This window comes from Atractosteus spatula, chromosome 4 (genome assembly GCF_055471065.1).
Source record: "Atractosteus spatula isolate fAtrSpa1 chromosome 4, fAtrSpa1.hap1, whole genome shotgun sequence".
NCBI lineage: Eukaryota > Metazoa > Chordata > Actinopteri > Semionotiformes > Lepisosteidae > Atractosteus > Atractosteus spatula.
The window spans coordinates 44811205-44835827 of NC_142709.1; the positions used below are offsets into that span (position 1 = coordinate 44811205).

Here is a 24623-nt window from a genome sequence, read left to right on the forward strand (position 1 = left end):
ACCACGTGGCCATAGGAGCATGGTAGACAGGTGATGTTGAGATGTGCTGCCATGGTCTGTTGGGTACAAACATGAAACAGAATTGACCAGCTAGAGACAAATGGAAATCCTTCACCTTGCTGCAGATAGGGAACGCTGCCACAACTTTGTCCATGGCAGCCCTCATAGAAGACCCACCAAAAGTCATGGCAGTTGAGTTCCAGGGATCGTTAATAGCCTGAGTATCTGGCTAACTTGGAGGATTGGCCCCACTATGGAACCTCCTGCCAGGCTTGAGAAGAGGGACAACACATTTGTCTGGTGGACCATCGGAAGGAGCCGGGTCAGATAATAGTGTGGTAGCCACGGTCTTTTCCATTTCTAGCAGCATGACCCCAATAATCTGTTGTTGAGGGATATCTTCTGAGGGAGTCTTATCCAGGGCGTGGATCTTCAGCTTTCCTGTTTTTGTATCCCGGTCAGTAGGTGATAGTGAAATCCAACTGGGAAAAGAAACAAGTCAAGTGCATTTGTCGCAGATTAAGTTGTTTGGCCTTCCAAACATACTTGAAGTTCTTGTGGTCAGTCTAAACCATGAATGGGTGTGCAGCTCTCACAAGGAGAGCTAAAAATGGGATGGGATCATCATTAATGGGATCATTAAAAATCCCAGGGCATGTCTCGAAAAGAGTGGGAGAGAGGAAAACCCAATTGCCCCCCCTCCTCTCATTTAATTTTCTCTTTGGAGGGAGTTATCTTGTTTTGAATGGGGGAGTGGCAGTTTTGCATTGTAAGTTTTCTCTGTTTAGCTATGTGTGTATGTGTATATTATATGTTTATCTCAGTAGTTATACAGTATGTTCTTTATTGAGGACATTGATTCCTCTTTGACATTGAAATTGATATCTGGTGCACTTTTCTAATATATTGTTACATATGGGGGGTTATGAAAATTGTGAATTTCAGAGATTGATGGAGCGGTTCAAAGCAATAAGCAAAATAAATATTCATAACTCCCAACTTGTAAGTGATTTCTCCAGAATATACCTGAGTGCTTGGTATTATTATAGGCATGTGAATTCTTTGTTCTCTGGCACAGCTTTGGTGAGAGGCTTAATAATCCAGGCAGCTTTGTTAAACAAATATTTATTAACTGTGTCAATACAACTACTACGCACAACAAAACATACAACACACAAGTTACTATATTTACAGAATGCACAAACAAGGCTTTTTATTGGCCTAACATCCTAATAACTCAGATTGCTACTAAGTATCAAACTCTAAAATATTGCCTACAGAAGCCGCAATAAGAGATAAGCTGCCTTTTATAGCTGATTAGGAGACCTTGGGTGCTTTTTATGTTATTGGTATTTTGAAGACTGATCTAAATCAGTGCATTGTCACTCACTGTTTAGGTTGATCACATGATAAAAACTAAAAAGTCCTTCAATAATAATTTGGAAAGCCGTAAATCATGACATCTCACCAAGATCACTTCAACATGTTCTGCATTTGCAATTTCTTTCACACTGTTCCACCACATCTGAAATGCTATTTATCTAGCCCATCCGCAATTCACATGTGAGGAGGTTACTAAAAAATCACTGCAACAAAGTTTTGTATAGATCACAGATACATGTATGATAGATCATGTATAGATAAGGACCCAGATAGCTCAGTCGGTAGAGCATCAGAATTTTGCCAGCAGCTATATCACCCTGCAACTCACAACTGGCAATCCATTGAAACTAAGCAGCTGTGAGCCTGGTCAGTACCTGGATAGGAGACCTTCTGGGAATGCTAAAGTTGCTGCTGGAAGGTAAGTAGGTGGAGCCAGAAGGGGGCGCTCATCCAACGGTCTGGGTGGGTCCTATTTCCCCAGTATAGTGACAGGGACACAATACTTTAAAAACGCGCCATCCTTTGGAAGGGATTCCACCCCTAAAATGTAACATGTACAAACACATATACAGAGTATATATATTTATGTGTACGTGAGTGTAATTACAAACACCGCTGGAGAGCTCCTGTTAGAATATTGCAATTTCTTTTTAATCTAATGCATAAAAAATGCTCTTAAAGACAAATAAAAGTAGATGCTTCTCAAAAGGCTACATTTTCTCATCAACTACTTGGTAAAATCTTTTTCTTTTTCAGGGTTCTTACGAAACTAGCCCTGATCTTTTTAGTCCTCAGACAGTAAATGATTGGATTCATGACAGGAGGGAAGACATTTTGAAAACCTGATGTCATGATGCGCATGTCCACTGAGGTTTCAGGAATCCTGTAGGAGATGAAGACAGCTGTCAAAGTAAGGAAGTACACAGAAATGACCAGCAGGTGAGAGCCACATGTGGAGAAGGCTTTAATCCTCCCCTCAGGACTGGCAATCTTGAGCAATGCCTTCACAATTTTCAGATAGTATAGCAGGATGAAGAAGATCATAACACACAATAACACACAGACGCTAATAGCTAAAGCCACATAGGTGGTCAAGACAATGTCTGCACAAGCCTTGCGTAGCACTCCAGAAAAGTCACAGAAGCACTGTAAAACGTTGTTGGGTCCACAGTATGGTTTTGTCATCCCCAAAGTAATAGCAGGTATTGGACACAGGAATCCTCCCAGCCAGCAGAGAGCAATGAGTTTTAAAGTGAATCCAGGGCTTTCAATTAAATGGTGTTAAAACAGGAACTTAAAATTACTGTTACTCAATAATTCAGTCAGTTGTCTCAGTCAGCAAAGCTCTGTTCAGACTGTATTCCTATTTTTTTTCTTCATGAGTTTAAATTGTAAATATTCCAACGGAAAAAAAAGTTAATTCTTACCAAAAACGTTTTCTTTTTGTTTAAAATTAATATAAATGAAATTAAAATATTTTTCTGAAGCCCATAAATATCCTCATAAACCACTGATATTGTTGAAGTCATTCAAGTAGACCCGCAATCAGTTCAGTTTTTAAAATTCACAAAAAAAAGTTTTCACATACTTATTTCCACAGCACTCATTAAAATGTAAAAACTTTTGCCAGAAGATATGGCAATATTATTACATTTCTAAGTGAATAGAATGGTTTAATTATTATCAATCTTCCCCTAATTAAATCAATATGTATTACACCACCTAATAAAAGGAACTATTGCATAAAAGGATCACTTGCATAAGATCTACAAAATTGTATCCATCTGCAATATTCTTGCAATCCCAGACTTGTCATATCAAGGTGCCAGTGATGTTCATTAGCATATTGTTTGTATTAATTATTCTCAGAAAGTATATAGACTCCTATAAAATATCAAAGAATTCAGCAAAAATGCAAGAAGTTTTACTGTATACAAAGCCAATCTAATCAGTAAAATTCAATTAAATATTTTATAGCACTGATACACCATACAGCAACACATTGTATTTCCTGATGCTGTACCAAAAATTGCAAATCACAAGTCTGTCTCTGTTGAGCTGAAGTCTTTTTTTGCATTGTTCTTCTCTTTTCATTTCCATCTATAGGCAATAACAAATCTATAGTTAAAGTTATAGTTTAAAAAATGTATATTTTGTTTTGAGCTTTAACAGGTTAATCTGATAAATCTGCATTCTGTAATACAAGAAGAAGCTACTTACAGATGCAGCCATTCAAAACAAGCGGGTGATACCGCATTATTTTCCGGTACGCTTGACGCAGTATACCGCAAGTTACAGTATTAATACCGTATATTCTCGCATAGCGCCGCATGAAACGGCATGATACCGCAAATAAAATAATAGTATCCTGAATTGCTAATAAAGCTCAACCTCTCATGTTTGAGCTGTTGCCATCAAAGTCTTTACCAAAGACATTACTAATAGTATTTACAGTATAATGAATGACCTTGGACAAGCTGTAAACTCAAAGTATTGCCCTGGTCCACATTCTTTTTTTCATTCACCTTTGTAAAAGTAACACCACAGCATTTCGTTGATCCAATCACGCATTTGTTTCCAATCATGCAAAGTACAGTAATTTTTGAGAATCTCTGATTCACCATGCCTTTCACATGCTCATAGAAGATATTGATTTAGGAACATGTATACTGTACTGTATACAGTATGTATATGTATATTTAATGTCTTTACTGTGCCTGTTTAAGTATTGAATATTTATATGGACTTTTACCATAACGTGTGTGAAATCCATAAACAATATTAGTTTTGGAACATAAACATACAGTATGTAAACTGTATATGGCTGGTCTCTGTACTTTAAAGAAAAAATACACACCAGTATTCCATTTCTCCCTAAACATTTTAAGCATCGCAGTCTTTAACTAACGTGAAATAACATGTGTATAAAAAGTTGTAGTTTTAAGCTTATACGAATACGCTAGATACCGGAGTCAACAAGCATACTTTTAGAATTTGATTAATAGGGAATATAATGTGGAATCGCGTATCTAAAGAAATTAATAACGATATAATTTGGTTTCTGTCAAAGCGCAATGAAACCTATAACTTGATTCTTATGGACGCCCGGTCCCGCCAGGGATTAAAGAAAAACATGGAATCGCATATCTAAAGAAATAATGGTATACAGTAACTATGTTCATGCACAAACAATAGCATGTTACATTATTAATTTGGGTGTCTCCTCTTGCGAGAAAGCGCTAAATTGCATTTTGAGTGCGGTTTTTGACTTTTTTTAAATTAAAACCCATACATAAGCTGATACTATTTGGACTTTTAATTATTTTAAACTGTATTACAGCAGCACAATGCACAATGTGACGTAAATCGCTACCTTTGTCTTCTGCGTAATAATGTTCAGAAATAAGAAATAATATTGCTCATAAATGCGCCTTATGATAAGGTTGTTTAATGACAAAGTATTGTTTATCTCATGGCTAAATAGTCAAGTCTAGCCAAAAAGAGAAAACATCAACTTTATTTAAACTCCAGCGAAAGTATTAATGGTTTTTAATTACCATACTTTTATGGTACATGACTTTGCTAAAATGTATTTAAAAATAAAAACGATTACAAACGCCAGCAGAGAGAGAGAGACACACACACAGTTTTTCATTGTCAAAAAGTAATTGTTTTTTACTTTGTCAGCACCCAGACAAACGCAAATGCGTTTTTAATAAAATTACTTTTATTCATTCTTAATTAGACTCACATTCCCGAATGTCCCCCGCCCCGGTCAAAAAAGGGAAATTTTAGTAGCTAAGCATAAAACGCAGAGGAGCATAACGAAGGTCATAAAGCTCATAAACGATATTAATTTAGGAACTTAAACATATTATCTAAACTGTATGTTGCTGTTATTGGTATTTTAAAGAAAAAATACACACCAATACTCAATTTCTCCCTAAACAGCGGGAGGGGGGAACAAGCTGCCCAGCCATGTGGAATGCTACAGAACCCCAAACAGACAATACACACTAGCCGAATATTTGACCAAGATATCCAGACACAGCTGTATGAGCTCCACCAGTAAAACTCAAAGTATTACGCTGGTTCGCACTATTTGTAATGACATTTGTTTCATCGACAAAAAGTAACACCCACCACAGTATTCCGTTGATCTATCTAACAAGGATGGGACATTAGCTAGCCAATATGATAAAGGAATAACTTTTTTGTTTATTTCTTTAGCACATTTATTTGAACATTTCCATCGATTGTACAAGCACTGAAAAACTGTTCAATCCCTAGATCGTCGGGCATTTTCTTTTACAGTAACGGACATAAAAACCCCCTTGCTTTTAACAGAGCGTTTCATAATTTGTAACAACGAAAATTATTTAAACTGCGACACTTATCATTCAACGAGAGCTCAAAATATCACAAGGATCCTCAAGAGATCATTAAAGACAACAGAAAAAGATATGTATATAAGATACTGTCCATGGGAATCGAAGCTTTTTTATCTACGCTAAGAAGTAGTCTTTAAAATTTCTTCATTACACAGTGAAGTCAAAATTCCGGGATGTGCCTATGTAAGTACGCTGGGCAAATGTTCCGAGGTCAAATTCTTCCAGCACAGGGGTACCTTTAAAGCGGAGACGACGGCACCGGATATTTTTGGTGCGCCCTCTCTTTAAAGCCCTGGCCAAACATGAAGACAGTACATACAGTTATAATTCAAACTGAATTAAAAACTACACATCCCAGTTACCATGGTGGTGCTTGTGATTATTGCGTTTAACCAACGAAACAGGGCGAAAAATCAGTCACATGACTTTGGGGCTGAGTTTCGAAAGCTTAACCTATCAGCAAGACAGCAAAGACATTTTTCCAAGAAAGTTTAGCCTTTGTCACTAATGAAACCACTAAATAAAGACATAAATATAGAAATGGACAATTAATTGACTTTTATATTTCTAAATATCACAACATGTTCAAATCCAAGTCATTTTTAATAACAATGGGTAAACTGGGTACCACAAAGCTTTAGAGAACTTAACATTTTTATTATCAACAAATTGTAAATACGACATTTACATTGGCATTATTAATTTTTCACTTGATTATATGGAGGATTGTGAGAGCAGACCCCCCCTATTAGGCTACATTTTTATTAAGAAATGGAGGCTGTATGCGTTACAATATAAACATTTACTGTCAAACTTTAAATCAACAGTTGATTTAAAGACGATCTGTCAAAGTGCAATGAAACACAATATTGTTGTTGTTGTTATTGTTGTTTTTATCCTGTAAAGCGTTTTGAGAAGCCACCTTTAAAGGCGCTACATAAAGGCGCTGATTCTTATGGAATGTGTTTTCTTCTGTTTTTTCAGCATGGAATAAACCTATTACAGTACTTGATTCTTATGGATGCCCGGTTCTTCAGAATTCAGAATAAAACATGGAATCACGTGTCTAAGGAAACAGCAGTATAACTATATCCATGCACAAACAGTAGCATGTTACATTATTAATTTGGGTGTCTCCTCTTGCCAGAAAGTGCTAAATTGCATTTTGAGTGCGGTTTTGGACTTTTTTTAAATTACAACCCATACATAAGCTGATACTGTTTAGACTTTTAATTATTTTAAACTGTATTACAGCAGCACGATGTACTTTTTCACGAAACCTAGAGTAATGAAATGTCTTGCGCTGTACAGCTTTTCAGCTAAATATATTTATTGCTTACACCTGACACTTGAGGTGCCCGACAAAAACGGGTTGAACAGCTCTGTTGGAGGTTTGCAGATCAGATCGGATTCCCTTCCCCCCACAGAAAGACAGACTTATTAGTCACTATTCACTGCACGGTGAGCAGCTCCAATTTCAGGCGTAAGCAATAGATCCCAGTTTAGCCGATCTTGTTACAGCATGTTACAGTTTACTCTTATTAACCATATTAATTTTAAGTGCTTAATGCCATTTTTTTACCACGAAAGAATATTCTTATGTCCATATCTTCGCAAGGGAATCAGTGGGAATTGTAATACTAATTAAATGACCGCGGGCACTTTCCACCCCCTCTGACAGCAGGAACATAACCCATTCTCAGCTCAGCAACTCATTACAATATAGGGTGTTCGAATCTTTTGCTGCCCCACAAAGCTTTAGAGAACTTAATATTTCTATTATCAACAAATTGTAGATACGACGTTTACATTGGCATTACTAATTTTTCACTTGAGTGTAAGGAGGATTGTCACCTGTCACTGAGAGCAGTTAATTAAATGTATTTTTTGATTCACAATCAGACAAATGCAACATAAATTGATATCTTTGACTTTCAGCATAGCTTTCTCCCCGTTTAGATTTATTTTTCTTGGGATTTTGGGATCAAACGTGGAAAAATTAGATTGTAATCGTTTTTATTTTTTAAATACATTTTAGAAAAGTGTAATCTATACTAAAAAGCTGTATTTATTTAATACCACTCGATACTTATATTAATGGAGTTTAGTTGATACTGTTTAAACTTTTAATTATTTTAAATTGTATTACAGCATTGTACACATTCTTCACCTTCTTCAGGTGTGAGGGTCTTCTTCTCAGAATGAAACGCTAAAATGTAATGTAGGCTCTGAATGGGTTCAATTATGATTTGGGCTTGATTAAGGTCGCTGCCTTTCATCCAAAATCCTGCTTGAATCCTTCTAAACTAAAAATTAGACACGAGAAGGGGCTCTGGTGAAATTTCTCTTTTTTTAATTTCTCTTTTTTTCTTGGAAAAATATCTTACCCGCTGCAATCCGGGCACAGAAGGATTAAAAGAAGCCAGACAGGCAGGGGAAAGAGTGAGTTCTAAATAAAGAGGTATCCAGGTAACAGTGAAGGTAACAGCCGCAGAAGTGGCCTACTTAGCCCGCCAGGGTTACCCTACTCTCCCGGAGGAGGCCCACCTCAGGCGTTCCTCTGGGCCCTGGCACCGACTGAGGTGCAGTGCCACGTGATGCTGGCCACGCCGGTCCTCTTGGAGCAGGCCCTGGCTCTGGCTGAGCAGGCTGATGCCGTATTCGAGGAGACCAGTGGGCACCAATGGAGGGGCGCACGGGGAATCAGATGGGGAGGAGGAGACGCCCAGCACGGCGATGCTGGGGGAGCAACGACGGCTGGTCATCTGCCACCGCTGTGGGGAGAGGGGACACACCGCACGGGAGTACCGGGCGCTGGAGCCCCGGGGACTCCGGAGGCTGTTGGGAAACGGGAGCGGGGTGGCCTAAAGAGGGGAAGGCCGCCCTTGAGTGACGCTACCCCCACTCCGGAAAGCCAGAAAGAGTGCTTCACCCCACCTGCTGTGGGAAGGGTTGGCCACACCCAGGGCTTATTTCTTCCCTGCCTCATTGAGGGCAGACCCTGCCAGGCCCTCGTCGACACCAGTTCGACCATCACCCTGCTGTGGCCTGGTGTCCTGCCGGGCACCAAGGCAGCCGGACCCCCAGGGCGCTCACCATGCACTTTGGGGCTGCGAGGGTGAAACACCCCTTCTACAGTACCTTGCCCCAGTCCGTGAGGACTGTATCCTGGCGTTGGACTGGTTGCAGCAGATGGGTGGTTGCCTTGACTTGGGCCGGCGAGAGTTGGTGGGGCAGGGGGAACAAATCAGTTTCATGGTGGGCGGGGCGGGAGGTGTCCGGGGTGTGTGGGATGACCGAAGCCAACTCTTCCCACAGCAGGCAGGGTGAAGCGCTCCTTGCTTAGAATAGAAATATTATGGACAATCAATTGACAATAAATATAGAAAAGCACATATTAAATTTGGGAAATTTGGTTTCAAAAGTCCTCATATCAACGATGCCTGTACTGTTTTCCTCTACAGTATGCTAATCTATTGTAGTGCATTCGCCCCCCTCTTAGGCTGCGCAAACGATCTTTTAGATTTTTATAGAGAAATAGAGGCTGTACAGTATGCGTTACAATATAAACATTTAGTGTCAACCTTTAAATCAACAATTGATTTAAAGATGATCTGTCAAAGCGCAATGAAACCTATTACTCGATTCTTATGGACTCCCGGTCCCGCCAGGGATTAAAAAATAACATGGAATTGCGTATCTAAAGAAATAACAGTATACAGTAACTATGTTCATGCACAAACAGTAGCATGTTACATTATTAATTTGGGGGTCTCCTCTTGCCAGAAAGCACTAAATTGCATTTTGAGTGCAGTTTTGGACTTTTTTTTTTAAATTACAACCCATAAATAAGCTGATACTGTTTAGACTTTTTTTAAACTATTACAGCAGCACAATGTGCTTTTTCATGAAACCTCCTAGAGTAACAAAATGTCTTGCGTTGTACAGCTTTTCAGCTAAATACTGTATATTTATCGCTTACGCCTGACATAAGAGGTGCCCGATAAAAACCGGTTGAACAGCTCTGTTGGAAGTTTCTTGAAAAAGGAGGTTTCGTGAAAAAGCTACAGGAGTGCCAATCGTAATCGTTTTTATTTTTAATCGTTCAATGCAGATGGCTGGTGGCATGTTCCATAAGAGTACGGTAATTAAAAACCATTAATACTTTCATTGGAGTTTAAATAAAGTTGATGTTTTATCTAGGGCCTGCTCACCTGCGTCTGAATAGCGACTTCTAAACTGTGAAAACATGTGTCTGTCTTTCCGCAGGGGGAAGGGAATCTGATCTGCAAGGCCTTTTGGCTACAAAAGTAAAAAGAAGGCGCTCGCTCGCCTATTACATCCAATAATCAAAAATGACACAATAAACATAATAACCATAATAACGACCAACCAACAAAAACAACCATATAAATATAATACCAACCAAAAACATATCTCAATATCAAAAACAGCCCGCAAACTCTCTCAAATTCTTCCAATTATCATAATCCCGCCCCTTATGCAAAACCAAACCCTCCTCCCATCCCAGTTTATCTTCTTTATCATAAACAAAATCCATCTCAATTTTCAACATAAAGCATTGCACAAAATCAATACCTCAACACTCCATACTCAACAACGATAATTCACAAACAGCCAGAACATGTAACTCCACATTCCCAAATAGACCTCATTTCCACAGTCCCGCCCCTTATGCAAAACCAACATCCCTCCCCTGTTCTAGTCAATTAAGCTTCCCCCTCTTTCACTTCTGTTTCCTCACCTTCAACCATATCGCTCCCCCTTCACTCTCACCATCTGATTAAGAATGAATAAAAGCATTGTATTCACTCTCACCTTCACTCTTCACCCTTCACTCTCACCATCTGATTAAGAATTAATAAAAGCATTGTATTTTTGTCTGGGTGCTTACAAAGTAAGCACTCTCTCTCTCCAATGGCGTTTGTAATCGTTTTTATTTTTAAATAAATTTTAGCAAAGTCATGTATTTTAAAAATCTTAAGATTTCTATATTTATGTCTTTATTTAGTTGTTTCATTAGTGACAAAGGCTAAACTTTCTTGGAAAAATGTCTTTTATGTAAACCATGTTTGCTATTTATTCATTTAGGGCTAGAATATGTTCATTGTCGTTCAGGTGGGTAGCTGCGTCAGCATGCGTAGGCTGCAAAGGAACAAGTAATAGGTTTATTCCATTCTGAAAAAAAGAAGAAAGAGAACACAACGTTTCGGCCATGGAGCCTTCTTCAGGTGTGAGAGAGACAGGGCAGTAGGCAAAGGTAAAGTAGCGGGAGAACAAAGGCTGGGAGGGAGGAGGAGTGAGAGGCGGGAGCAGGGGACAGAAAGAGAGGCCAATCAAGAGGTGTGAAGTCAGAATGGGTGCAAAGAGGTGTGAAATGAAACTTCCAATGAATGGAGAAAATTTAAAAGAGCAGTAGTCTGTTGTTAAGGGAAGGGAGAATGTGTGATCCTAGCTGCAGAATAATTTTAGTTTCGGTGGTCTTTCTGATGTATGAGTTCAGAAAACCGTCTTTGAGAACACAAACGGAGAGATAAGAGTGGTCGTGGCCGTCAGAGGTGAAATGAGAAACAATGGGCTTGGAGAGATCTTTAATCTTCACAGCCCTGACGTGTTCTCTGAAGCGGTCTCCGAGTCTCCTTCCTGTTTCTCCAATGTAGATGGCTGGGCATTTACTGCAAGAGATACAGTAAACAAGGTTGCTGGAGGTACAAGATGCTGTCTGGGTGATCCGGAATTGTCCTGAGGGGCCTTGAATGAGTGTGGTGGTGGCTGTGTACTTGCAGGTGATACAGCGAGTTCTGCTGCAAGGGAAAGTGCCAGGTGTGGATGGTTGTTGAGGGCGGTCAAGGGAGCTGTGAACAAGGAGGTTACGCAGATTAGGTGGTCGGCGATATGAGATTATGGGGCGATCAGAAAAGAGGGACGTCATAATGACGGCCTTACAGCCCTCAAGCACACGCTGGACAAACGCACAGTGCTTGATCCACCCACCCACACCCTGGTACGCCTTGCAGAATTGGTCCTCACACTGAACGCATTCTCTTTCAATAATCTTTTTTACCAACAGGTCAGTGGAGTTGCCATGGGCACCAGAATGGGACCCAGCTATGCCAATATTTTTGTCGGCTGGGTAGAAGAATGCTTCTTCGCTTCCTACACTGGCTATGTCCCTGACCTCTACAAACGATATATTGATGACTGCGTCGGTGCCGCCACATGCTCCAACGATCAGCTTGAGTTCTTCCTGCACCATTTCACCAACTTCCACCCGTCCCTCAAATATACAGTTAACATATTTTCCACTACTCTTCCGTTTCTAGACATCAACTTCTCTATCAACTACCCCCGACTGTCCACTTCAGTTTATTACAAACCCACGGATTCACACAGCTACCTCCTGTACAGCTCATTTCACCCCAACCACACTAAAAACTCTCTTCCTTTTTCACAGTTCCTTAGGTTACGACAATTATGCAGCGACGACATCGACTTCGAGAACCAAGCCCTCGAAATGTACTCATTTTTCATCAACAGAGGATACCCCAGCAGTGTGATTGACAGGGCCCTTGCCCGAGCCAAAAACACCCCCCGGACCATCAACCCGATCAGGAACTCCCGCCGTAACAACTGCATTCCTTTGGTGCTTCCTTACCACCCTAACACACTTCCTATCCCCAGGACCATTAACCACAACTTTTCCATCCTATAGGATGATCCCTCCATTGGGGCCCTCTTTTCTGATCGCCCTATCATCTCATATCCCCGACCACCTAATCTGCGTAACCTCCTTGTTCACAACTCCCTTGACCGCCCTCAACAACCACCCACACCTGGCACTTTCCCTTGCAACAGAACTCGCTGTATCACCTGCAAGTACACAGCCACCACCACACTCATTCAAGGCCCCTCAGGACAATTCCGGATCACCCAGACAGCATCTTGTACCTCCAGCAACCTTGTTTACTGTATCTCTTGCAGTAAATGCCCAGCCATCTACATTGGAGAAACAGGAAGGAGACTCGGAGACCGCTTCAGAGAACACGTCAGGGCTGTGAAGATTAAAGATCTCTCCAAGCCCATTGTTTCTCATTTCATCTCTGATGGCCACGACCACTCTAATCTCTCCGTCTGTGTTCTCAAAGACGGTTTTCCGAACTCATACATCAGAAAGACCACCGAAACTAAAATTATTCTGCAGCTAGGATCACACATTCTCCCTTCCCTTAACGACAGACTACTGTTCTTTTAAATTTTCTCCATTCATTTGAAGTTTCATTTCACACCTCTTTGCACCCATTCTGACTTCACACCTCTTGATTGGCCCCTCTTTCTGTCCCCTGCTCCCGCCTCTCGCTCCTCCTCCCTCCCAGCCTTTGTTCTCCCGCTACTTTACCTTTGCCTACTGCCCTGTCTCTCTCACACCTGAAGAAGGCTCCACGGCCGAAACGTTGTGTTCTCTTTCTTCTTTTTTTCAGCATGGAATAAACCTATTACTTGTTCCTATGTTCATTGTCTTCCAATGAAAGAAGGGTTCCTTTCGCTGTAGTCGGGAGACATTAGAAGCTTGCCACACCCGGACTGTTACACCAACGCATTAGCATGTTAAAGCGATTTCATTGAGGAGCCTAGCTTTCTTAACTAGTAAGTACTGTACTTACTGGGTTTTGGAGGGGGGGAGGTGTCTTTCGCTGGAAATCTCGCCCCCTTCTACTTTGAAAATACCTGTGAAACCGGTTTAATTTGTCACAGCCAGCACTCCAGCAGAGAGGGGGGTTGTACTTGCAGTGCATCAGTATAGATGGGAAAGCCGGAGCCGACCGCTACGCCGCCCCCGTGTTATGCTCTTCGTTAATGTCTAAGCCGGAACACATCATTATATCTCATTTTGTATTTCTTTAAAAAAAAAATCGTTTGCCCAGCCTAACAGTATTGTTGTTATTGTTTTTATCCTGTAAAGCGCTTTGAGGAGCCACCTTTAAAGGCGCATAGACAATAAAGTTAATTATTATTACTATTGTTAATTTGCTGGACAGAGAGGTGAACATTATTACGCAGAAGACAAAGATAGCGATTTACGTTGCATTGTGCATTGTGCTGCTGTAATACAGTTTTAAATAATTAAAAGTCTAAACAGTATCAGCTTTATTTATGGGTTTTAAATAAAGGCCATTTAAACACGATTTAAATCAATATAAATGTTTATTTTGTAACGCATAGGTGACTATTCATTGTTATTAAAATGACTTAAATTCGATCATGTTGTGATCTTTAGAAATATAAATTTGTTTGGTGCGAGTAAAGTTTTATTTAATCTCTGACCCAGGGAAACGTTTTATTTTTTCAAAGAAATGTTTGTTAAAAAAAAGTTATGGTTCCAGCTGGATTCGAACACTCAACGTGTGGTATGGGAGTCAGGAACCTAACCCACAACACCACCGCCAAGGTCACATGAGGGATGTTGAAAAAGCCCTTCAAACATTATCAACAGACATAGTACAGCGTGTACTATTCTTGTGTTGCGGTACATGAATATAATTATATCATTATTAATTTCATTAGATATCCGATTCCATATTATATTCCCTTTTAATCAAATTCTAAAAGTATGCTTGTTGACTCCAGTATCACGTTAGTTAAAGACTTCGATGCTTAAAATGTTTAGGGAGAAATGGAATACTAGTGTGTATGTTTTCTTTAAAGTACCGAGACCAGCCATATACTGTATGTTTATGTTCCAAAATTAATATCGTTTATGGCCTTCACACGCGTTACAGTATGCTCCTATTCTTTTTATGCTCAGCTACTAAGATTTCCCTTCAGTGGTAAAATTCCATATAAATATTCAATACTAAAATGGTCACAGTAAAGACATTTAAATCTTTCGACGACCGACCAACGCACCACGAGTGCCCCTGTCGGTCAACCAATCACGTACCACTGTATTTTGCATCATCGCGAGGCCATAGCCAATTACCTCCGGTACGTGTCTGTGCCGCGCACTTTGAATGGCTGGATCTGTAGCTTAATGGATGTATAGAGAAAATAACATTATTTTAATGTCAAGAAACACCTGTAAGTGAGCTGATTAGATTTGATTTGTAACTGCAATTTGTTTTATTCTTCCAGATAAATCAATATAGAACAGCAATTCTGTTTATTGTGACAACCTGGAGACACAATTGCATAGAATTCATTGAACACCTGAATACTTTCAGCTTAGAGTCCAAAGCCTCATGCTGCTCCCTTAAATCAGTAACTGATTTGGTATTGCAAAACCTTATTGAGCAAATTTTTTCATATCAGTCACAATCTTAATCACAACCTTAATCACCGCATCTCAAAATAAAATACACTTCAGCACCCATTTTGAAAAAGTATCTAATTCATCACACTTACAGTACCACAAAAATCTCTTAAGACCTGTGCACATATAAAAGTTCAAAGAATGAAGAATGGTGCTTAAGTGAAACCTAGACACATTCTACAAAATATATGAGTATATTAAAATAGTCATTAGCAAGAAGGACTGTGCTTTCACACTAAATGTTGTGAAAATACTCAGTTTTGAAACAAAATTCTAATGAGGAGAAAATATATAATCAATATAAACTTCATGTAAAATTGTCTGCAAGGACAGTATTCTACAACATTGCATGTGAAAATTCTTCAAACTTTGACTTTTTAACTTGTAAAAATAATTACACTTTGTAGATTAAATATATCATGCAGTCCAGTAAAACTTCTGTTTGGTTCTAAACATGCCAACAATTTAATCTCAAAGACAAACTGTAAGAAAAGGTTATTACTTCAGTATTGATCAAGCGAAAGCCACACTTACCCCTTCTTAGCAGTACAACAGATTATAGGACATGATTAATGATGTGAATTATATAAAGAGTTTTGTGCCATTTCTTAGTCCTTTGGGGCTCTGAACACTGCACCTCAGAGGTGAATACAGTCAGAGCTAAATATTTCTACACTCCAGCTTTTGAGTCATCCCATGAATAGAAAGGAAAAAGAGAACAAATCATTGACTGCAACCATAAAAAATCCTATCCAGTTTTGTGGTTTATGGATTTATGATGAAAACCTAAATGGAAGTAAGAAACTCCTTTTAAATATCATAAGGAACAAAGAAACATCAACAGAACACATTAATACCTCTTTTTACCATAATGGAATATTGTGTTCATGAGTCTGAAATACACACCTGTATGTAATAATTATATTTCAGTTTAATTTATAAAAGAAAATTTGTTCTGTTTGACGATTCAATTTTTGATTAAAATATTAACTTTAAAAAAAGTAAACATCTATTACAGTTCAGGTGGGTAGCTGCGTCATCATGCGTAGGCTGCAAAGGAACAAGTAATAGGTTTATTCCATGCTGAAAAAAAAGAAGAAAGAAAACACAATGTTTCGGCTGTGGAGCCTTCTTCAGGTGTGAGGCCTAAACGTTGTGTTTTCTTTCTTCTTTTTTTCAGCATGGAATAAACCTATTACTTGTTCCTATACATCTACAATATACACATCATAGACAGTAATTGGATATCATCGTAAGAGAGGTTTGAAAAACCTATGTCAATATGTCATCATCATATCATCACTGTTGAGTGTTGTTCATGGAGCAGAAATAAGAAACACTGCCTGAGCTATTGGTTAACATGAAAGGATGAAAGTGAGCATCCCTGATTAGTTGTCACATTCAATTGCCCAAAGGATGAAGAACAAAAGGGGATCCTGCAGGGTGGAGAAACATTACACCAAATTACATCATAACAATTCACCATTTTCTTGTTGGAAAGGTGCTGCATAAGTCACCTGCTGGCTCCACTTCTTTCTTTTCATTGCACCTAGCAATCTGATAACATTTTCAACCAGGTGACTGCAACTATTGTTGTCCAAGTTGGGACTTTAATTTAAGACATGCTAAGAGAGTAAGTCTGTACATCAACAGAATTCTGTCCAATATTCATTTTGCAGCAGAAGTAATCTTGTGCCTTGAGACTAAATGTTAGTCACTTACAGTATTCAGCAAATTGAGTACAGGTGGTCTCTTTTGTAGATCTCTTGAATTTCAGAGCAGTTCAGTAAAAGCAGGGACAAACAAACTTTTCTCTACTGAAATGGAAATCTAATAAGTAAATTGATTCTTAAAATGTAGAGAGCTTTGCAAAAAATATATTGGTGCTTTTAGAAAATATATTTCAAGGATGTAACTGCTGTGCTACCGTACGTGCAGAATTTTAGAAAACAAAGTACACTGTTTAGGTTACTTTAGAAGACAATGTACCAAAACAATATATGCTGTCTGGGTCGTTAGATTAGCTGAAAGTAACTGATAAGCTTTGAATAACAAATCTAGTGATGCTTCTTCTTTCTTTTATGATGTAATCTGTTTTGTCTTAGGGAAAGGGGAAGTTTTAGAAGGGACAAAGTGCTGAGCTTTTTTACAGCGCAACGTCTTATGAAAACCTTGTACTGCTTGTAATAAATTGAGTCTCTGGTTGCACTTTGCAAAGTGGCAACAGGGATCCCAATATTGCAATATTGAAATAAAGACCTTACTCAGGTGAGAACTCTCTCTTGTGGCTTCCTTGATAGGTAAATTTCCACGACAAGATTGGCACCCCAGATGGGACACTAACCTGAGCACGGACGGCTGCTGAAACTCCATCCTGGCCCGGACAATTTTAGCAAATTGGACGAACCTCGGAGGATAAACTGTTTGTCCTTCCTTAGATGCGTCTGGAGAATTCACGGCTGTCTGACGACAGTAAGTGATCCTTTTAACGAACCTTTTGTTTTACGATTAAGAAATCTTGCTCTAAGCCTGGGGCTTGAGTGAGTGAGTCTGACACTCAAGTAAAAAGACGATTTAGATATTTTCTGTGGTTTTATTGCAGAAAGAGAGTAGGCCGGTGAGGGTGTTCTCACGTGGGTTTGATGAGTCCGGGACTCATATAAAGAACTTATCTTAACACAGACGTGTGGTTTTTGCTCTGCGGAGTAGTTAATGTGATAAGGTTCTAAAGTAAGGCACCGGTAAAAATGGGAAATGAAAATTCAAAGATGGAAACAGGACTGAGCGGTCCAGCGAAGTACATGTACAAAGAATTTGGAGAAAGGGGAATAAAGTGTCTTCCATCGTGGAGTAAGTTAGGTTTTCCAGAAAATGGTAGTTTTAGTACCAGGCAGATACAACAACTAGAAGAACAGTTAAAAGAAAAAGAGAAAAAGGGAAATAAGAAAGTCGACTGGAAGTGTTTTGAGTTGTGGAAAATTGAGGCGCAAGTTAGAGAAAGACAAAGTAAGTTAGACAATAGTGGGAAGAAAACTGAAACTCCCATGAATATAGTGGGAAGAGAATATGGGTTAATATACTGTCAACCTTTTTCCGATAATATGTCAGGATGGAGAAATGAGAGATAGCCCCGTGTAGGTAGTTTTCAGCCATGGGCCATACGATTATTACACGAAATGACAGATTCACTTAACCCAGAGGGAGATCCTGGGTGGGATTTTAAATATATGTGCAGATGTGTAAGTGTGTGGGAGGAATGTGCTAAGAGGCATGAATCAGGATGGGGTAAGAAACCTGAACAGATGATGTTGAGCACTACTAAAGTGTATCCCGAATTAGATTGTCTTGCAGTAGCTATTGCTCCTGTGACTACCCCTCCGTCGCCTCCACCATATGGGGAGGGCAGACCGGCTTCACCGTATAATAGGCGACGGGATGAAAGAAAGGGTGACACGGAGGGGATGCTCTCTCCGTCCTGCACAAGGAGGGGAGTGCGGTATAGTGGGGGTCGCTCCACAGATCCTTCTGCCGTTCCGCATCCCCAGTCCATGGAGGAAGTAGAGGGGGTGCTCCACATGCCAATGATTGAATGTCCTAATCCCCGCACCGGTGATGATGAGGAACCTACTGTCCTCGTTTATCGCCCATGGAAATTAACTGAGTTGGCAGCAGTTATTGGGGAGCTGCCAAACCCCAAAACCAATGGGCGTAAGTACACAACAGCCCTGAGACGGCTGGTAGCACAAAGCAGACCCACGAGCGGAGAGCTAGAGACTATTTTTATAAAGACTTTGAAGCTTGATTATGGCGATGTAAGGGGAGATGGTCAAGATGAGTTTAGCCCTGACCACCCATACAGCAGCGATGCTGGCAGTATCTATCAGACCCAGCTAAATGCCATATGTCGCAGAATAGAGGCTAAATACCCGGGGAAAGTAGATTGGGTAGTGCTGAGGCGAAGTAACCAGAAACCCGGGGAAACCTGTGTAGTGGCAATGCTTGTTAATAAGACAGAATTAAGCGTTGCTGTGCTTTCCTAAATGAGGCCCCATCTCACTCTCCATCTCTGTGGTGCAGCCACAGAGAAAGTATTCATGCAGGCTGATTTAAGATGTTTTCTTTTGATAAGGGACAGCTCCCAAACGGGGATGCACTTAGCTAAGCCTGGCTATCATGATCAATGGTCATCCATCGGCGCCTATCTGTCTAGGGAGTGCCAAATGAACATCTGGACTGCATTCCTAAGTGTCAGGAGTAAGTGACTCATATCTCACCTTGATCAACCAATCAGGGACTGGCAGGGCGTGGTAACACCAGGTGGGTCTCCAATGCCCGCCAAACTCTCAACCAATCAGCACACATCTGTGTCTTGGTCAAAAAGGGAGCGCAAGCTCAGATCGGGGCTCTCCTTGGCCATTTTCGCGCATCCTCAGAGACAATCACGTGACAACTGCTGTTGTCTGCAAAGGGACTTGGACTTTGTTCTAAGCGCAAGGCCGAGGATCCATACGTACTCAGAATTCTACCAACGTGAATGCTCCGCTTGATCAACGGCAGCCTACAGTTGGACCCTCGTCGACAACCTGAATAGCTTATTCAGAAGCAGCCCTGGACCGGGAACGAACCAGCTTCTTCCCGGGCAAAAGAGTGACTTGCGAAGACCCGCGGTCACACTCTGTGCATAGAGACTTTCTACTAGCCAGCCGGACTGCTGGTAGATCCCCTCGGAGCAACGACTGCCCTGCGCGCCACAGTTAGATTCCTCCGCCCGTCCTACTCCGAGCTGCACCTCGACTGGTTGGCCGGTAGCCAGAAGACGCCGGGACAACGCCCATTGGACAACCGCTGCAACAGAGGCTGCAACAGAGCCTGTCAGCTGGTTTGGTGTTCGTGCCGGGAAATTCGAAATCCATACACAGTGGATAAGTAAACCTCATGTTCTACATTGCGTCTTGAGAATTCAATTGTACCTCAACACAAGTTGTTATCAATTTAATTCATGAGTAATGTATTTACTTCCGAGTTTAGAGTAACAGTGGGTAATAACACTGATTAGCGATTTGGTAACCGAACGATATACAGTATATTGACATATATTCTCTGTTGTGTATCTCTTTGTGTTTGCATCTCTTCGAGATTATATACCTTGTATATTGATAACCCTCACAGTAAGGTCTGCCGCTTGTATCCAGGCAGACTAGTATATGTTTGGTGCACAATTTATGTTAATAAAGGTATCTCGTGTATTGAATCCGTGTGTGTGCGTTGTTAGTTGTTCTGACGATTGATTTTCTAAAAGCCACAACGAACCACCTCGTGATTACTGTTACAATTAATAATTGTCTCAGTAAACCCATCAAACCTCTACAGTGGGATAGAGAGGACCTCCCTTTCCTTCCATTTCTGCTCTGGTTTTTGAAGTTGTTTAAAACAGAGGGATTTATTTCATTTAATTTTGCACCTGCTATGAGTTTGACATTATGACACTTATTTCTGCTACACTTGTCTGACATATCTTTACTGTGCAAATCCTCTTAATATTGAATATTTATATGGAATTTTACAATTAAAGGGAAATTTTTGTAGCGGAGCATAAAAAGAAGAGGAGCATAATGCGTCTGAAGGCCATAAACGGTATTAATTTTGGAACATAAACATATTATGTAAACTGTATATGGCTGGTATTGGTAGTTTGAATAAAAATACACATCAGTATTCCACTTTCTTCCTAAACATTTTAAGGATCAAAGTCTTTCATTCGGTTACATACTGTGGTTATTTTGGAAAAGTTTTTACATGCTCCTTCTGACTATATTAAGTTTATATACTTTCTAAAAAGTTATAAAGTTTTAACATTTCCTATGAATATTTGCGCTCGTTATCACAGTAAAAAAATGCATACTTTTAGAATTTGATTAATAGGGAATGTTATATGGAATTGCGTATCTAAAGAAATTGAAAACGATATAATTATATTCATATAGCTCAAATGATCACAGTAGTACACTTTCTTTGTAAATGTCTGCATCAGTTTAACTCATTTCAGTGTGATTACGTGTGTGATGAAATGGCTTAGGCATGTGCCTTGCATGCTGGAGGGTTTGATCCCAGCTGTCACCTTGAGATTTCTTTTAACAAATAAACATTTCTTTGAAAAACTAAAATTGCAAATATTATGGACACTATAATGACATTTTTGAGATTTCTAAATATCACAACATGTTCGCAGCTAAGTGATTTATTAATAACAACGAATAATTTCAAACTGCTACTACAGTATAGCTTGTGAGAAATACATTTATTTGCCCTGCATCAAACTTTAACTTGTTCAGAGCCTCCTACATTACTAACTCCAAGCCTATGAGTGTTAACACCCTGCTGTGCTATGTTATGTAGAATAGACAGTTCTGGGGGATGGGAATTAATTTTCAGTAGCATGCTCTTTTGTCATTGTTGCTGTTTAACATAAGGCAACAAACAATCAAATGTCCTGTTTTTTCTTAACACTCCTTTTTCCATACTGTAGTTTTAAAACTTGAACAAGGACATGCCACATGCAAACAGTGTGATGTTGTATAGTTTTAAAGCCACTACAGTGTAGCTTGTGGAAAATACATTTATTTATACTGCATCAAAGCTTAACTCATTCAGAGCAGCTGCCATTACAAACTCCGAGTTAAAAGGAACTAATCTCTAGGGAGTAACCCTGTTACAAATGGAAACAGCACATCAGTCCTTGACTATTGTTAAAGAGTACATACGACATCTGGTGGAGTTTCACCGTTCGCTTTTCTGTAATCTGTACAGAACCATAACGTCTCTTCAATGTTTGGTACCAATAAACAGAGTCGCTTCACAGACTTCCTTCTTTGAACTCAACTGTGCTCCAGTAAATAATGTACAGTTTATCACCTTCTGCAATGCTTCTTATTTGGCAGGATTTGCGCAATAAGCACAGTGTTTAATGGGGATGACATTACCCACATCTATATCACTGTACGACACAGGTTTGAGTCGGAGTGTCTGTTAATAAAACAGAGCACCTTCCAATACATATAACTACTGCATGATTTCTTTATCCATTTCAGCTAAATGAGGGGAATTAAATCAGTCAGAATGTCGGAACGCCAATAGTAAAAATAACCCTTCTTCCCTCCTTTGTTTAACTTAAAGAATTTTGCAAAGAAATCCTTAATCACAATACCATCACTTAATTCATCCAGATACACAAATTCACGCCAGACCCAACAACAAGCTGTAATAATTTCGAAGAGCTCATGTGTGTGTTGGTTTCAATAAAATTTGTTGCATTATTTGAGAGAAAAAAAATCCTGATTTATTTGTATTTCAAGATTGTTATTTAGTGAAGCCAAACCCAATAACTTGGCCAATGACATCCAGTAAAATAAAACTCACATCACTACACTAAGGAAAAATGCCAAACACTAGGCCATGGGACAATGGTACATTCAGATATTATGAAGTTTTATTATGTCTTCTTATAGTTTTCAGTGTGAATCTAACTTTTTTTTTCTTAAAAAAAACTGGCATATTGATAGGTAGGTTGCTTTTCAGGCCATAAAGGCCCATGAGGGAAATGGGGGGCAAGGGCCACCATTTTTCTCGACCATCCAACACTGGAGCTGGAGGAGATGTGGTCAGCATGGCATATTGATGTCACCCTCAATCTAAACATAAATATATGTACAGGGTATGTGTGTGAGTGAAAGTTATACACAGCTCTGAGAAGTACAAATCAATAAAATTCAATGTATTTTATTGTTTTCTGTAAAGATACAAACGGTCTTTCAAAGACTTAAATTATAGCAGTTGATGATTATGAAGATCAAGAGAAAGAGGTGCATTACTGTATTTCAATTAGAAATAATAACAAATGAAGCTAAACTTTCTCACCAAGTGCTGGGTAAAATATTTTTCTTTTTCAGGGTTCTAACGAAACTGGCCCTGATCTCTTTAGTCCTCAGACAGTAAATTATTGGATTCACGATGGGAGGGAAAACATTTTGAAACAGTGATGCCATGATGCGCATGTCCACTGAAGTCCCAGGAATCCTATATGAGATGTAGACGCCTAACAAAGTAAGGAAGTACACACAGATGACCAGCAGGTGAGAGCCACATGTGGAGAAGGTTTTCAACCTCCCCTCAGAACTGGTAATCTGCAGCACTGACTTAATGATCTTTATATAGGATATCAGGATAAAGATGATGGGGATCAGTAGCACACACAGAGCAAAAGTTAAAGAAACAAAACTGGTCAAGGTAATGTCCGCACAAGCCAAGCGTAACACTCCAGAAAACTCACAGAAGCACTGTAAAACCTTGTTGGGTCCACAGTACGGCTTTGTCATCCCCAGAAGAACTGGAAAAATTGGGCTCATGAATCCTCCCAGCCAGCAGAGAGTAATGAGTTTTAAAGTGAAACTTTGGTTCATTTTGGCAGGGTAGTGCAGTGGGTGGCAAATGGCCACATATCTGTCATAAGCCATAATCAATAGGATAAAACACTCCACAGATCCCAGTGCCAGAAAAAAATATGCTTGGGTGAAACAAGCTGGGAAGGGGACAGCATAAGAAGCAAAATGGAACACATTTAGCATTGTTAGAACTGTACATGTAGGAATTGTAATGTCAATGATCGCCAGACTGCAAATTGTCATATACATAGGGGTGTGTAAGCCTGAATCGGCTAGAAATATGCCAATAAGAAGAAGATTTCCAGATACAATTATGAGATACAATGTGAGGAAGACAGCAAATAGGATGGACTTGCTTTCTGGGTCTTGAATTCCTGGGAATCCTACAATAATGAATTCTGTGACCCTTGTTTGGTTCATGGCATCCATGGCTAACTTATTCTGAAACATGAAATAAAAGAGGACATCATTTAAAAAAACTAAAACCTACAAATGGATTTTAAATTATACTATTGTTACTGAATAATTCAAACAGTTGTATCAGTCTGCAGAACAACTTCATAGATAATACTTCCAGGATAAAACATCTGTTCTGTTGTCTATTCTTTCTTTCAGTAATTGTAAACTGTTTGTATCAACAAGGAAAAAATATTTTAAATGTAAATGTTAAATGCTTAAATTTGTTTAAAACTAAAACAAAAAAGGCATGAAGAGACACCAATCTACAGTATAATCACAAGGCACTATACACAATTTGGCAGTGTCAGAGTTCTTCTGAAGACCTTAAGTTTTGCAATCACTTCAGTGTGTAAAGTTCCACATTGTTTCACAGCATTTAGTACTTTGAACAAATAATACCAGAAGTTGTAATATATAGCAACTTTATCATGTTTATAAGTGCATGGATTTGATTTATTAATACACTTCCCCTTATTAATTCATTATTTATCACCCCACCTAATACTATGGAACAGTACAGTAAATCAGTTAGGAACTGTTGCATTACATCTATAGTATTTATTTATGTTATATTCTTACAATTTTTACAGACATTCCACATATTTCTAAATCTGATAGTCAAAC

At 39.4% G+C, this 24623-nt stretch overlaps 1 protein-coding gene across 1 annotated transcript; it reads right to left on the bottom strand.

The window, feature by feature from the left end:
* Positions 1–229: 229 nt before the first annotated feature.
* On the bottom strand, positions 230–23969 carry LOC148836382 (olfactory receptor 6N1-like). The gene is made up of 2 exons (XM_088914153.1): positions 23017–23969; positions 230–482 (listed from the first exon to the last, which is right to left on the bottom strand). Exons 1-2 carry the CDS (start codon positions 23967–23969, stop codon positions 230–232), a joined length of 1206 nt encoding a protein of 401 aa, XP_088770279.1.
* Between the last annotated feature and the right edge of the window lie 654 nt (positions 23970–24623).

Coding starts and splice junctions, on each gene's coding strand:
- LOC148836382 (XM_088914153.1), bottom strand. CDS start 23,969: ATGGATGCCATGAACCAAACAAGGGTCACAGAATTCATTATTGTAGGA. Junction 483..23,016: donor AATATTTTACCCAGCACTTG/GTGAGAAAGTTT, acceptor TTCTTTTCCCAG/TTGGATTTCACTATCACCTA.